A 17,600-nucleotide genomic window follows, 5' to 3' on the forward strand; every position below is an offset into this window, starting at 1 on the left:
TTCATTCATTCATCCATCTATCCATCCATCATCCATCGTCCATCCATCCATCCATCCATCCATCATCCATCCATCCATCCATTATCCTTCATCCATTCATCATCCATTCATCATCCATCCATCATCCATCCATTCATCCATCATCCATCCATCCATCCATCATCCATCCATCCATCCATCCATCCATCCATCCATCATCCATCCATCTATCCATCTATCATCCATCCATCATCCATCGTCCATCCATCCATCCATCATCCTTCATCCATTCATCCATCCATCCATCCATCATCCATCCATTCATCCATCCATTCATCCATCCATCATCCATCCATTCATCCATCCATCATCCATCCATTCATCATCCATCATCCATCATCCATCATCCATCATCCCTCATCCATCCATCATCCATCATCCATCCATCATCCCTCATCCATCCATCCATCCATCATCCCTCATCCATCCATCCATCCATCATCCATCCATCCATCCATCCATCCATCCATCCATCCATCCATCCATCCATCCATCGTACATCCATCCATCCATCTATCCATCTATCATCCATCCATCATCCATCGTCCATCCATCCATCCATCCATCCATCCATTTATCATCCCTCATCCATCCATCCATCATCCATCATCCATCCATCATCCATCATCCATCATCCATCCATCATCCCTCATCCATCCATCCATCCATCATCCATCCATCCATCCATCCATCCATCCATCCATCCATCCATCCATCCATCGTACATCCATCCATCCATCTATCCATCTATCATCCATCCATCATCCATCATCCATCCATCCATCATCCATCATCCATCCATCCATCCATCATCCATCATCCATCCATCATCCCTCATCCATCCATCCATCCATCATCCATCCATCCATCCATCCATCCATCCATCCATCCATCCATCCATCCATCCATCGTACATCCATCCATCCATCTATCCATCTATCATCCATCCATCATCCATCGTCCATCCATCCATCCATCCATCCATCCATTTATCATCCATCCATCATCCATCAATCCATCCATCCATACATCCATCCATTCATCTATCCATCCATCCATCCATCCATCCATCCATCCATCCATTCATTCATCCACCAATCCATCATCCATCAATCCATCCATCCATACATCATCCATCCATCAATCATCTATCTATCTATATATCCATCCATCCATCCATCCATCTATCTATCTATCTATCTATCTATCTATCTATCTATCTATCTATCTATCTATCTATCTATCTATCTATCTATCTATCTATCTATCTATCTATCTATCATCTATCTATCTATCTATCCATCTATCTATCTATCTATCTATCTATCTATCTATCTATCTCCTTACATCCAACCATCTGCAATACCTCACTAACAGATATTGTATGTTTGAGGTCCTGTTTAATAAAGCAAAAAATGAAAACATATTTTGCAGGCATATTTTTATAAGCACTCACGTAAAATAAGACTTTCAGAAAACGAACCCTGAAATTTCTGCTAAAGGATTGCATCACATCACAAGTCAACAAACTTCACCGTGAATATAATATAAGGCTGATGTCAAAAATGACATTCTGTAACATTGCACCTGCATTTCTACTAACTCTCATTACAGTGTTAGTAGAGTAGTAGACTGGTGGGGTTACAATAAGTTGAAATGTAGTTGCAAAGTAACTTATAGTCAATAGATTGTCTGTTCCAGGACCAACAATATAAAGAGTTAGCAGATATTAAATCAGACAGTAATACTCTAATGAGAGTTAATTGACGCATTGGTGCATTTATTCACCTTCATGTCGTTTCAAAGCCAAAGTTCAATGGACGATGGCTATGAAGCTCCAAATAGGACAAAAGCACAATACAAGCGCCATAAAACGAGTCCATACTTCAACACAAGTTATATTTAATCGTCAGAATTTGAGGCATAATGCAATAATTTGCAGCCACAAACAATAAACTTCAGCGGTTAATCAAGGTTGTGAGGCGCTTACAATAGAAGTGAACGAGACCAGAAATGTGAATAACTACAAATGCATTTACATTAATAATTTCTCTCATCTACAGTATGCTCTCCACTATATATCTATCTAAGGAGGGACGAGTTCTTTTGTAGTAATCTACACTGACAAATCCTCTCGATCGAGCTTAATTTGCACTGAACCTGAAGCTATTTAACATTTAGAATAAAGTGCATGAGTCATATGGACCACGTACAGTATGTTTTTTTTCTCTTTTTTTAGAGCTTTTTGTTTCTTTAAAATGTGTTATACTGAAGAAAACAAACTGCCTAAGGGCTTAGAGTTGACATGAGAGTGAGTAAATGGTGGCAGAATTTTCATTTTTAGGTTGAACTATTCCTATAAGTCAAGTGAAAATCTTTGCCTCGGTGTCCATGAAGCCTCTAATGGCCACTAGAGATGGAGGACCCGGTGCGGGCCGAAGTGGGAGCTAATCCATGGCTTTTACCAGCATGATGAGGCGGTCAATACCACCCTGAACAAGCCTGGAGAAGCTGTAATGAAGCTGGCAGCTCACAGGGTTTCGGAGCTGCGGGTTGTTTGCTGTTGGCCTTCAGTTAGCACACCAAAAAGCCTTTTGAAGGTTTTCATTTGAAGTCGAGGGGTTGTTGATATATCTCATAATCGTCATGCTATCACACTAACGTTATCCAGCGCAACGTTGTCAGGTCTCTCTGAAGACGGACTCGTTCCTAAGGTGACACTCGTTAATTTAAGAAATTAATTTGAGCAAAGGAAATGAGGTCGAGAGAAAATGGAAATGGGTCTTTGAAAGCGGGAAGACGGAGCCGCTGGTTTCTGTGGTTTGATGCAGAGTTTCTTGTTTGCATGACATGTGGACTTAATACTGTAAATCCACTCAAAACAATAAGCTGTTGAACAAACTTAATTAAATTAAGGAAAACTTTTCCACGAAATTGAATTACATTTTTCCAACAAAATCGAATTAGTTTGAAATTATTTGTTGTAATCTTGTTGTATGAACTTAAATTAATTTAGTCACTCCAGCTAGATAAGGTTTAGTCAGGTTAGTTGTTGTCCTGCCTAAAATCACCAACATTATAATTGTAGATTATTTGACTCCACAATTCCATTTAATTAAAACCACATTTTGCAGAGTAACATTATATATTACTTGTGCAGTTCTGCGAGAGTGGTTTAATGCAAGTAGAGTATTGAGCGCCCACACCATAAACACAGTCGCCACTCTTCTGCATAATGGGAACCACAAAATTCCAAAACATTTCAGAAAGTCCTCTAAGTTTCTAACATAACTGAACATTAAACACTAACATGAACTAACAACATCTTTCCATTTACTTAAAAACACATAAAATAACACTTTAATCCCTAAATGTATGCAGTCTCTTGCAAAGCATGCTGGGAACTACAGATCCACCGCCCAGTTAGATATCAACAAAAATTATTAACGTGGTTTTCACACAAATTAATGAAGTCAACTTCCTTAGGTTGATTGAACACAATTAAATTAAGTTGGGACACAATATTAAACAATTATGTTACTTTTTCTTATTTAATTAATTACATTTAACAAGAAGCCAAAATTCTTTTTTTGAGGGAAGATAAGCAAGCTGACATTAATTATATATAATTATAAATATCTTTAATTTAGAATACATACAAATGTAATTTACGTCTTTTAGTTTGTCAAGAGATTTACAGTTTTTGAAGAGTGCGCATGTGGGAACGAGCTCTAGTAAGAATAAAGCAAAAAAAAAAAGTATTTATAGCAAAACATCTAGCATTAGTTAGATCTCAAACTGATTCATTAAAGAAAGTTATCAGTCATTAACCAACATGGTTGAACGACCAATCTGTGACCATTGGGTTTCGAGAAACAGTCGTGACTAGCATTTTGATTTCTTCAGCGGTGAATCGTATGGTGGTGAAGCAGCGAGTTACGGCGCTGTACGGGAAACACACTCCTGGCCGCTGTGAGAGACGGCCGGTTAACGGGTCCTGGGTTCACCAAAGCCTCCACATAATCTCCAGCAAATTGAGTCTCCAGCTGCGGGACGGGATGCAGGCGCAGCTTTGGATCAAAGAGGGAGTCGATGCACTGGCCAGCCAACGAGAAAGAGCAAACCGGTCCATGTTTTTATGTGTTTCATGTTTTGCATGTGTTTTTGTGTTGATCGTATTTGATACATAAGACTTTTATGCCTCAAATAGTATGATAATAGTGAGGAGATGGGGGAACAACACCTCGATTTTATTCAGAGGCCCAAAAAATATGTAATTTGGTGCAGATGCTGATATTTATAATATAAATAGTATAATATAAATGGACAAACGTAAATTCAATTCTGATGCTTGTAATGTAAATAAATGAGATATGTATCACAGTACCGCAGATACTTACATAACATGCATATAAATATCAATATCCTCCAATAATATGTGGATAAGTAAGCTGTATTGAAATGCTTAGTTTTATGATCAAAGCTCTGTTGTTTTAATGATGATTGAGAGATGAACAAATAAACCTTCATCAAAAGTCAGATGATCAAATTTGATACTCACAATTAAAATAATAATAATAATGTAGGCTATGGATAATCAAGTAAACATGTGTTGCTTTAGTCCAGTAAGTGTTCATCTTGAAATTTTACTAACAATATAAAAGTCAGTAAAAATGTCAAAGCAAAAAGACACGTGAAGCGTTATTATACTAAAGACTTTATCAATCAGACGACAGAAGGCATGGAGTATATTGTGTGTCAAAGGTTTATCAGCAAATGTTTGATCATGTTTATCGCTTAGAGGTCTTAGAAATATGCAAATCAGCTGATCAGTAAAGCATTATAAGTTCAAATCTCTTTAATATATCAAAATATACTTGGAAACTTCATCTTCCCAGGTTTCTCCTCAGTTAGGCTGTAAATGTGAAAGGACTGAGCTCAAGTTCAGACTCAAGTTAACATATTTAGGGAAATCACAAGTATCTCTGTTCTTTTTCCACTGAAATATGAAAGGTTGATGCAGAAAATAGACTGTTACTTTGAATTAGTTTGTGTCTTACACGAAGAAGATCCGTCAGAGCCCGAGTCACCCGCCGCTCATGCACACCATCCACAGGGGAAAGAAATGTGAAAGTAATGGTTATATCATTTCAATATGTTTAAACATATTTAACTGAGCACAGATCTGAACTTCAATGGTTGTAATTGAAAGGTGCTTTGCTATAGACCTAAGATTGGTCTCTTAAAAAAAAAAAAGATACTCAATATTTTATTTTGCTGAAGTGAAAGACCTTCAACACATTTAAAGTGATAAAGCTGATAGAAGTAAATATTTAAATAAATCAAATAAAATAAATAAAAATCATACAAAATATATATATTACATTAAATTTGGCCTCAAAATTGCTATAAAATCAAAGCCATATGTCTAACCAAGTTGTGTTCCAGAAAGTTGATATCACAAAAGCTTTTAACCACTTTCCAATGTCCAATTTAACAACTTTTTCACTTGAGGAATTTTGGATGTGTGAGCTTTCGAAATTATCCCTAATTTATGATGATTACTAAAATATGTGAAAGAGGCGATAAAGAAGAGTGCCAAGTTAACAGGCTATAAACTGATAATTATATGTATATTTCTTCAATATTGTGCACTGAAAAATTCACTCAGAAATTGCTAGAAAATGGAATTCATTATTACAAAGAAATGGCAAATAACATTGAATTAAATGTGACATTTTGAAGTAGAACGATTGAAATAGTGTTTCAAGTAAACTCATCTTTGTACAGTGTAGTTTGGGCCATGATTTGATGTTGACCAGGAACATCTACTTTTGGTTTTGAATCAATCTAAGCTTGGCTTCTGAGCAAACCACTGTTGGATCTGATGAATCGGCATGAAATAATCTCTACATTCGCAGTGATTCTGAGGGCCCACGCACCTTTGGGGCCCCAGAGATCGATTGTGTTAGTAGTAACAGTATTAGGGTGACTATGTGGCCCTGGACCACAGAACCAGTCACATGGGTACATTTTTTTGCAATTGAGATTTATACATCATATGAAAGTTGAATAAATAATCTCTTCACTGATGTGTGGTTTGTTAGGATGGGACAATATTTGGTCGAGACACAACTATTGAAAATCTGGAATCTGAGGAGCAAAAAATGTAAACATTGAGAAAATCTCCTTTAAAGTTGTGCATTTATGTTCACGATTGTGCTGCATTCACTCACAAAAATACATGTTTTATATATTTACAGTAGGAAATTTACTGAATATCTTCATGGAACATGATCTTAATATCCTCATGATTTTTGGCATACAAGAAAAATGGATAATTTTGACCCATACAGTGTATAGTTGCTATTGCCACAGATATACCCGTGCGGCTCCAGACTGGGTTTGTGGACCAGGGTCACATATTCGTTCATAGGGCCCAGCACTGCTAGCTCTCCCTGCTTCTAGTGAATACCGTGCAGCGTAGCGGACGCCGTGCAGAAGGAATCTAAGACGGAGTAAACAGTCTTTGATTCGGGGTTTAATCCCCCCCGTGCCGAGAGAAGCTCCGGTCACACACTCGCTCGGCCTGTCGTGGGACTGAGACTTTATCCTCATCACTCGCTACTATCTCTCCTCCCATCACTCATCTCTCTCTCTTCCACTCTCTCCGTCTCCATCTGACGCTGTGTGTGTGTGTGTGTGTGTGTGTTCAGATGTTCGGCCCCACTGGAATAGAATTACATTTTCCTGGACTGGAAACGTGCCTCATGTGGTCACATCTAAATTCACAGCTTTTATTGCAGCCGAAAAGCCCAGGTGAAGCCCAGGTGAAGAGAGCACAAGACAGAACTAATAGATATCGCCATACTTCCTCACTTCATTGATCACATTTGCAATTGCAAACGTTTATTTTGTATTACAGGTTTTCTAAAATGCTATGTTTGAATATGCAAATTAGACAATATCTAAGTAAATATTCATTAATGTGCAGAGAAGTAATCTGAGGCTTAGGTAAAGACAGATTCAAAATGTGGTTACACTTTAATTTAAGGTGACGTAATTACATTGTACTTACTCAAATAAATACTGAGTAGTATTAGTTGACTAGATGTACTATAGAGTTATGGTTCGGGTTAATAGTGCATCATTTACTATAGTAAGTACATGTAGTAACGTGTACGTCACCTTAAAATAAAGTGTTACCCAAAAGATTCATTTTGTTGATATATTAGAGAACGTTTTTTTTACAGAGAGGATTTTGATTTCTTTTTTTTTATCACTCTGAAAATACTTTTAACAGCCAGAAAACAAACACATTTCCTCCATGTTTTTAGGAATAACATGCTCTATAAATCAGGCGATGATATATGAACAAACCTTCAGAATATAGATAGGTGTGTGTAAAGCTGATGAAGGGGAGATCACTGACTTTAAAGATATATACGCAAACAGATAAAGTGCAATATTTTATTATATTTTGCACGCAACAACACAACACGAAAAGCCAAATAGCCCAACATCTCTAAATTCACCAGCACATGAAAACCGATGTTATTAGTGTTTGCCTGAAGGTCACAGACACATTTTCACATTTTGCTGTGACTTTACATTATCTCCATCAACATAAGAGTAAACATAAAATCAAAACTCGATTTAGGCCTACCTTATCTTCATCAAAACACACTATCGTCAACTATCAAAAAATAATAACTTGCGATGTCTCTGAACTGACTTTCCTTTCCAGCCGACATCAGAAATCCGGCTTGTTACGTCGACTTCTCTCAATCCAATCAATTCCGGATGGATAAAATCAAATCCTGGCCTAAATCTGTTCTCGTTGGATATCCCGTGTCGCACGGGCCGAGAACAGCGCTTCGTTCTGACGTTAACCGCTGACACGCTGCTACTGTAAAGGCCACTTTTCAACGGTACAAGCTTCGTGTGGTATTGAAGAGACACGAGCCCGCGGCGGTCTGTGTTATTTGATCAGAGCGGCTTCAGTGAAATCACTCTCCGACTGCTTTGGCTTGATTGTGCCTTAAACGTGTAGATCTCTAAAAGCATCCATCACGACAATCACACACACCCTGGCGGAGGCGTGTGAAGCGTAGGTGTACCTGTCACCAGTTTTAATGTTTAAGCCATGAATAAAATAAAGGCTTTTTAACTTTTTCCAACATAATTCGAGTGCCTTGGAGTTCCTTATAGCATCCAACATGACTGTTGCATCATGGGAACAGATATGTGATGGATGTATGCAACATAATCATGTTGAAAGGAATCGTTCAACCAAAAACTAAAATTCTGCAATCATTTAATCACACTTATGTTGATCCAAACTCATACAGTTTTGAATAATCCACTAGCCAGTTTTTTATGTGTGTTTTTTTCAAGCAATTATAATTAATGATGACGGGATATTTCAAGCATCAAAAGGGACGTATAAGTTCACTCTAAAAAATGCTGGGTTGTTTTAACCCAAATTTTGGGTCAAATATGGATAAACCCAGCCATTGGGTTACTTTTTTAAATTGCATTTGTGATCCAACGTTTGGGTTTGTCCATATTTGACCCAAAATTGGGTTAAAACAACCCAGCATTTTTTAGAGTGATAGTTCAACAGGATCGGTACCATTTTATAATGTTTTAAAAAAAAGTTTATTTTCTGCTCACCAAGGCTGTATTTATTGAATCAAATATATTGTAGAACAGTACAATTATTAAATATTATTACAATGTAAAATAGCTGTTCTCTATGTGAATATATTATAAAATGTAATTTTCAGCGTCATGACTCCAGTCTTCAGTGTGACATTATCCTTCACACACACACACACACACACACACACACACACACACACACACACACACACACACACACACACATGAATCTCGGCTCTGGTCAGCATCTCTGTGTTCACGGTGTGCCTAAAGCTGACTCCTGTGATGGGGAACGAGGACAGGACAGTCACACACACACACACACACACACACACACACACACACACACACACACACACACACACACACACACACACACAACCTTTCAGAATATGTGGTGTTTTTGCCTCATTTTTGAGAATTAAAAAAAATTCTTGCAAATCTCTACTTTTGTGTTTCAAAGAAGAAAGAACATTGACCGACTCGAGTGTGAACGGATGATGACAGAATGTCCATTCTGGAGCATACGATTCCTTTAATGAGTTGTCTCATTATTATTTCAGCGAGGACATTAAAACAGACCAAGCGTTCGGTCTGAAGTCTGGCCTGTCAGGACGCCATGTTTGCTGTTGCATCACAAGCTCTGCTTCTGTGTGATAAACCAGTCTCTCAAATTACTGAGCTCCGGCAGACACACTTAACCGAGCGCTACACACTGCACTGGAGCAAAGATAAGTACTCTTTGTCCAAATGACACTCGTCCCTCTCATTACATGCTGCGAGACACAGTCTCCTCTCCGTATTGTGTCTTTCTGTCTCTGTCTACTTACTCTCTCTCCCTAGAAAGACTTTTCTCTCTCTTCTGACACTTAATTTCAAGCACTTGTATTTTATGACAATCCATAGGCGGCTCGCGTGGGCCTTTAACCGGAGCCGTAATGGGAGAGTTTATGTTATCGATGGCTTTTGCATGTTGTGCTCCGTCCCATGGAGAACTCAGACGGGAATGGGTTTGCTGAGGGTGAATCGACTCATTAATGAAATATATTGATCATCAGATTCAGTGCAACTACCAGCGGACTCCAGTGGGAGCGTTGTCTGTTGCAATCAGCATGATAATGCTACACTTAAACAAAGCCCAATAAAAGCTACTGCATGTGATCTTATAACAATATTATGAATAATATAATGCGCTTTACACATATAGATGTTTAATCCAAATCAATTTACAGTAGGGCAATTGCACGAGTCCCTTTGGAGCAGCGATGGGTTAAGTGTTCTGCTCGAGAACACAATGGCGGTAGGACAGAAACACGGTCTGTATTTAATGGATCATCTCTAAGTGGGATCAGACCTGCCGTTAACAGTTAAAAGCCTTCAGCAAACTGAATGTGGATACCGGTAATTGCCCAAATTTACCAAGGTAAGCATCAGAAGTGGCATTAAAGTGAGTGTGTATGAGTGGAAAACAAGTGGATTTTTAAAAACAAAAACAACTACACACACGAGCGCGCGCACACTGCATTCATAAAATAAATATTGCAATAAGTTTCACTTTGTTGACATTAGAACTACCAACATTTTAACAGTATTTATTAATCAGTCAGTATGTAAATATAAAATTGTTCATAGTTAATGTTCATTCATAATGCATGAGTGTTCATTTATTTAACTTGAAATGTAGCATTATCATGCTGTAAAAGTGCTGTGTGTTCATTTTCTTGATTTTAACACACACACACACACAGTCACACACACACACATATAAAGCGTTTGTCCAAAACACTGTCAAAATAAATTAATATCTAAATGTAGTCAGTTCATTAAGTCATCATCTGCCGACTCTCATGTCGCTCCAAACTCGCATGACCTTTTTATCAAAGTTATTAGCTATTATCAAAATGTCAACTGGTGATCACTAGCTGTCAAGTTTGTCTCTAATTTAAGTTCAGTTGTAATTTAACAATTTTTAATTCATGCTCCCTCCCTCCAAAAAAAAAAAAAAAAAAAAAAAATGGTGAAGAGTTGTCTATATTTTCAATGAAACCCATCAAGAGTTTCCCAAAGCACTCTTGGTTTGCACCACGTCTCCTACTTGAGCATCGGAGGGGAAAGAACGACAGCGTTTCCCTCAGCGTTTGTTTGCAAGGATGATCTTAGCCTGAGGCGGTTAGCATTAATTAAAAAGTGCGGCAGCAAAAGCTTGAGGGCTTGAGTTTGAGTTTGAGTGGATGGGAGGAACGATCTCAGGCTCGTGTGAGATGCTAAACTCCTGCAGAACGACAGAACCGATGACTAATTCAGAGCTGTTTGCGCTGTTTTATGTAAGTTACTGGTAGAGTTACATAAGTCTTTTCCATCTCAGCACAAACTTGCAGCACTTTGAAGTCAAGCAGGGTTAAAGGGTACACACACACACACACACACACACATATGCTCTCGAGCACCAGGAGCATTAGTTCTCCGTGGCCTGTGAGGGTTTGACTGTAACGCGTTTGATCTAACGCTCCCCAACGGGAAGAAAAGCAAATGTTTCTACAAGCAAAACTACTTGCTGATGTGTCAATACAACAAACACACACAGTGGGGACTTTCCATTGACTTCTGCTGTTTTTACACAGAGCTTAAGATATTTTCTAACCGGCTAAATCTCATGGAAACATTTTTACATTTGAATAGATAGTTCAATTAAGATATTACTTTGTGTGTTTACCAAGCCATTTTCCTCTTAACGGCCATTGAGCCTCAAAATGTATGTGACCTCAGCTTTACTGTCCTTATGGGAACATTCGGTCCTTACAATGTAGGCAAAACCTCTCACACTCACACACACACACACACACACTCTCAGGCAGAGTCTGCAGTCTCATTACGTGCGATGTGACCCCATTATTGCGCATCCCTGAAGTATCATTCAGCATTGAGTGTCATCCATCAGGCAGTCCTCTAAAACAGCCAAAAGAATTAAAGATTTTATCCAACATTCACCATCTACACATCTTCCCCTGGACTGATCATCAATACCCCTTAACGTAAACCTCCACAGACGTCCCCATACACTCAAACACACACACACACACACACTCTCTCTCCCGTCAGCTTTTAAACATTTGCCTTTATTTTTAGCCTGATCCATATGTAGTGTGGGCGTAGAGCCGTTTACGGGCGACTCCGAGTCCCGGTGTTTATAAATAGCCGGAGCGAGCATTATTCCCACATCATCAATCACATGATGTCGGGAGCGAGGGAGAGACTCGAGGGTGTAGTTCTGCTGTAGTCTGGGCTTCGTGAGCGGGACGGGCTAATCTGGAGGGGAACAGATGCCGGTGCCTCCGAAGATGAGCGATGATTCGGGAAGGGAGGATTTTTAACTGGTGTACAAGCCTAGAAATATCCAAAGTCCATATGGAGCGAGAGAGGAACGAGTCTCGTGATTGTAGCAGAAAGCAGAATTCATTATTTTCTCTCATACATGCAATTCTCATCGCTTTCATTTCTAAACAAATTATTGCCCATTTCTGTTCCAAGTACATTTCTCACACACACACACAAATCTATTCAGCTGAAATGTGACATTGACGCAGACACACACTTGTCTATTTTTCGATGCCGTCAGCTCACTCCTAAACACTGAGAGAGGAACACACACACACACACTCTCACACACACACACACACTCTCACACACACACACACACACACACACACACACACACACACAGAGGAATCTTTTCATCTTGTAACCATGGCAGTTGGTAGAATACAGTAGGAATCCAGCCGATAACAAAGTGCTTACATAACTATTGCATTGCCAAGCCCGACTCCTACCTTGCACACCTCTTTCCCTTTCTCTTCTGCCTCTCACTTATGCGTTCACTTTATATTTTCCAGCATGATCAGTTTGTAACAGATCCATCATTAGGCATTGCACCGGATCCCGGACATGTGTCACGTCATTGTCACGGGAAAAGTGCACTACTGTATCAAGCAGCCACACATCTCTCTCATTCCCAAATTCTCCTTTGGTTTTCAGAACAATGAAATTCGTAAATCGATGCGAACAGCCGCCTGTCGGAAGCTAGTGATTATAGTTTATAAAGTTTTTAATATGGATATTGTCTTACACAAATGCATTGCTTCGCCTCAGAAGGCCTTTTCTAACCCCCGTATGGATGCACTTTTATGATGGATGGATGCACTTTTGGGATTGATGGATGCACTTTTATGATGGACAGATGCACTTTTATGATGGATAGATGCACTTTTATTATGGACAGATGCACTTTTATGATGGACAGATGCACTTTTATGATGGACAGATGCACTTTTATGATGGATTGATGCACTTTTATGATGGATAGATGCACTTTTATGATGGACAGATGCACTTTTTTGATGGATAGATGCACTTTTATGATGGATAGATGCACTTTCATGATGGACAGATGCACTTTTATGATGGACAGATGCACTTTTATGATGGACAGATGCACTTTTATGATGGATTGATGCACTTTTATGATGGATAGATGCACTTTTATGATGGACAAATGCACTTTTTTGATGGATAGATGCACTTTTATGATGGATAGATGCACTTTTATGATGGATAGATGCACTTTTATGATGGATAGATGCACTTTCATGATGGATGGATGCACTTTCATGATGGACAGATGCACTTTTATGATGGATGGACGCACTTTTATGATGGATAGATGCACTTTTATGATGGACAAATGCACTTTTATGATGGATGGATGCACTTGTATGATGGATAGATGCACTTTTATGATGGATGGATGCACTTGTATGATGGATAGATGCACTTTTATGATGGACAAATGCACTTTTATGATGGATGGATGCACTTGTATGATGGATAGATGCACTTTTATCATGGATAGATGCACTTTTATGATGGATGGTTGCACTTTTATGATGGATGGGTGCACTTTTATGATGGACGGATGCACTTTTATGATGGATGGGTGCACTTTTATGATGGATGGGTGCACTTTTATAATGGATGGATGCACTTTTAGGATGGATGGATGCACTTTTTTGGGGTTCAAATTTTCTCCAGCCATTCACTCTAAATATAAAGCTTGGGAGAGCCAGGATATTTTGTAATATTACTCCGATTGTATTCGTCTGAAAGAAGAATGTCAAATACACCTAAGGATGGCTTCAGGGTGAGTAAATCATGGGCTACTTCAAATTTTTGGGTGAACTATCCCTTTAAGGCCATTGCTCGCTTTGGTTTTCAGTGCAATGAAGCTACATTTACGCCTGGAAACCTGGAAAGCATTGATTATTTATCACTGCAACTATGGCATTGCAAAGGATCCCGAACATGTGTCACGTCATTGTCACGGGAAAAGGCAATCTACTGTATCTTCTGGATAAAGCTGCTACACCCCTTTCTTTCATTCCCAAATTATTTGGTTTTCAGTGCAATGAAGCTACATTTATGCCTGGAAACCTGGAAAGCATTGATTATTGATCTCCTCTTCAGGATAATGCTAGAATCTCCTCGTCTCCCTCAACATAAAACCCAAATGTGTAGCGATCCTTACCTCCCGCAATTCATGTGCATCTACTGTGTATTCTAGATAAAGCAGATAAACCCCTCTTTCCTTCCCAAAGTCTAAGTTTTTCAGTGCAATGAGGCTACATTTACGCTGTACTCCTCCAACCTGGAAAGCATTGGTTATTTATATCTCATTTATTTCTATTTTTCCAGCACTGTTCCATCATTAGGCATTGCAAAGGATCCCGGACATGTGTCACGTGATTGTCACAGGAAAAGTGCACTACTGTATCTACCGGATACAGCAGATACACATCTCTCTCTCATTCCCACATTCTCAGGTTTTGATTTAATTCGACTTATTTATCTCCTCTTCAGGACAATACTCAATAGCAGAACCGAAATGAGATGAAATGAGATCTTACCTCCCGCAGTTCATGTGCCACATCTTTCAGCTCTTTGAGGATTCCTTCCAGCTGCTCGATCACCATCTTCATGTGGCTGCGGATCTGTTCTCTCTGACTGCGGGTCTCAGAGGGTTCCCGGGCTTGAGCTCCGCTCTGGGACATCCTTCACAGGCTTCTCACGGGCCGGGGAACGGAGCGCTGAGGGCAGGGCCGAGCCGAGCCACGATCCATGTCTGGGGCCTCCGGGAGCCGCAGTGCTACTGATCCGATCTGGGGCTCGGGACACACGGGAAGGGTTCAACATCTTAAATACGCCTGGGCAGCCGAGAGACCTCGCTGGGTCTGGGGTCAAGCCTCCTCTTGAGGTGTACGGCGGGGCATCTCGGGGTTCGGGAGACTGACACGGGTGCAACGGGAGATGCTGGAATCATTGAAGGACGCTATATCCGAGAAATACACACTCCAGGGGGAAGGAACACAATGCTTGTGTGGAAGAGTCCTTATGGGTGATTCTGGATGGAAAGCTGGTGTCTATGACGCAGAATTCTTCTTTTCCATGAAGACATGCTTGCATTCAGCAGCTGATCCACGGCAAAGTCTCTTAAAATCCAATTTAGGAAGAAAAAGGAAACTCCCAAAGTTGCATTTATTTCAGAGAATGATTGAAGTGTTTATAAAAAAAAAATTAAAAAAAACGTTTTGTCTTTTTTTTCTCTTTTGGTTTGAAGTAGAAAAAAGTCAAACCAAAAGATTAAATATTCCAACTTTCATTTTCTTTGAACTGGATCTGAAATAAAAGGAGAGAGAGAGAGAGAGAGAGAGAGAGAGAGAGAGAGAGAGAGAGAGAGAGAGATATGTTAGTTCAGTCAAAAACAGTGTCCTTCTATATTATGTGTGTACATACGTGTGTTTGTCCTTGCGCATTCGTGTATGTCTCAAACGATAAACCAAGGCGACCTTATAAACCTGCAAAATTATACCTACACTTACAAATAAGTGTTGTGATGATGTTTCACACGCAATCCCCCACGGGGTGTCAGACGAAGCGGCGCTCCGGGTCAGAGACGCATTTCTCACACATTTCCTTAAATGGAGACGGATCACAATCTTTCATGCCCTTTTTGAATAGCGCTTTGTTCTTCAAAAAAAAAAAAAATCAGAGGCGGTAAATTCCATGTCTTTTTGCTCCAGGAGGATTGCAAGGGAAAGAAATAGGACAACTTGACCCTTTGAAACCTCTGCTGCTGACAAAATTGGCAGGAGGCAATTTCTCACAACACCTGGAAAGACAGGAAGGAGAGCAGTTTCTCTGTGTATCTGGTAACGTCTCGCTCCCTGTCATCTTTTATTCCCCTCTCCCCCACTTTCTATTCTCTCAGACACACATCTTGATTTTGCTTTTTTAACCGTGCTCAAGCTTCAATTTACTACACAAAATCAATTACAGACAGCAAAGAGAGAGCGAGAAGAGCGGATACAAATGAACACGCTCACCAAATGGAACCGCACCAGCCCCGGTGGAAGTGCTCCTCATAACACAGTGTCCTCTCTCTCTCTCTCTCTCTCTCTCTCTCTCTCTCCCGAGTCTCCGCTGGTCAGTGCTGTGCAGGCTCGCCTCTCCGTCCTCCGGAGAAGGAACAGCGGGAACACAGTTTTCGGATCGGTTCGGTTGCCACGTCAGTCACCATCAACTGACTGTCTCCCTCCCACTTCTCTCTCCCTTTCCCACACACAATCCCACTCTCTTCCTTTCACTTGTCCGTCCAGCCACACTCGCCCACCGTGAGAAGGAGGGTTCGTTCAGATCTGTCCTTCAGTGGGAGGAGGAGGAGGAGGAGGAGGAACGATTGGCCCCGGTTCCTCTCTCTTCTGGAGCCTTGGCTTCTTCAATCCTGCGTGGAATCCTGGAACTCCTCGGATGCGCTTGTTGCCGCGGCGACCACTAGATTCCGTCTCGCATTCCGTCTCCCCGGTGATGCTGACACCTCCTGTCGCCGTGACGATGGAGGGATGCTGCCTTTGCCTCCGATTTGAAACCCTGTGGATTCACGCGCACTCTGGTCCTCTCTCTCTCTCTCTCTCTCTCTCTCTCTCTCTCTCTCTCTCTCTCTCTCTCTGTCCCTCCTGCCAGATGGAGGGAGGAAGAGGCTGGAGTTTATGGACAGGCTTTGGCTGCTTGTGGAGACGGCTCTCTCACTGCCTCTGAAGATGGGGGGGGGGGGGAGGCTGAGAGGAGGGACCGGTTTAAAGAGACAGTAGCGAGATTCACACTGTAATTTTATCTCTTCGTCGGTATATTCATAGCCCTCCATTTTATTTATGGGTGCCTATAACCCTTCACTCTCCTAGTGTATGTTATATATCGCTTTTCACACAGTACAAATTATCTGGTTTGTAATATAAATATCATCATCTCATATCTTTAACACACTCTAAAAAATGCTGGATTGTTTTAACACAATTTTGGGTCAAATATGGACAAACCCAAACGTTGGGTTAGAAATGCAATTAAAACGAATGGCTGGGTGTGTCCATATTTGACCCAAATTTGACCCAGCTTTTTTGTGTGTTTTTGAGACATAATAAACTTGTTTGCTGCTTTGAATATTTTTTTGTACACTCTAAAAAATGCTGGGTTGTTTCAACCCAATTTTGGGTAAAATATGGACAAACCCAGCCGTTGGGTTAATTTTTTTACATTACATTTTTAACCCAACGTTTGGGTTTGTCCATATTTGACCCAGCTCTTTTGTGTGTTTTTGAGACATAATAAACTCGTTTGCTGTTTTGAATATTTTCGTTGTATTAAGCACAAATCTGGGAGGGTTTCTAGTTGTATATTCTGACCACTCACAGACACCAACACATTGAGAAAATGATGCTGAGTAAAATATTCCCTTTTGTATCTTCCTCTTTGATCAATAAAACATTTCCCCCTTCATAAACTCCGCACATTAA

At 40.1% G+C, this 17,600-nt stretch overlaps 1 protein-coding gene across 4 annotated transcripts in view; it reads right to left on the bottom strand.

The window, feature by feature from the left end:
• The window catches only part of insyn1 (inhibitory synaptic factor 1), an 82,020-nt gene extending 65,324 nt beyond the window's left edge, over positions 1–16,696 (bottom strand). The window contains exons 1-2 of one of the 4 annotated variants that reach the window (XM_079621043.1): positions 16,137–16,696; positions 14,661–15,429 (exon numbers count right to left, since the gene is read on the bottom strand). In XM_079621043.1, the coding sequence (XP_079477169.1) occupies positions 14,661–14,804 (144 nt within the window). In that variant the 5' untranslated portion in view covers positions 14,805–15,429; positions 16,137–16,696. Of the gene's footprint in view, positions 1–14,660; positions 15,430–15,632 lie in introns of all 4 variants that reach the window. The other 3 variants (XM_079621042.1, XM_079621044.1, XM_079621045.1) reach the window with 3 other exon arrangements.
• Positions 16,697–17,600: the final 904 nt, after the last annotated feature.

The sequence above is a fragment of the Phoxinus phoxinus genome, assembly GCF_949152265.1.
Source record: "Phoxinus phoxinus genome assembly, chromosome: 8".
NCBI classification, from domain to species: domain Eukaryota; kingdom Metazoa; phylum Chordata; class Actinopteri; order Cypriniformes; family Leuciscidae; genus Phoxinus; species Phoxinus phoxinus.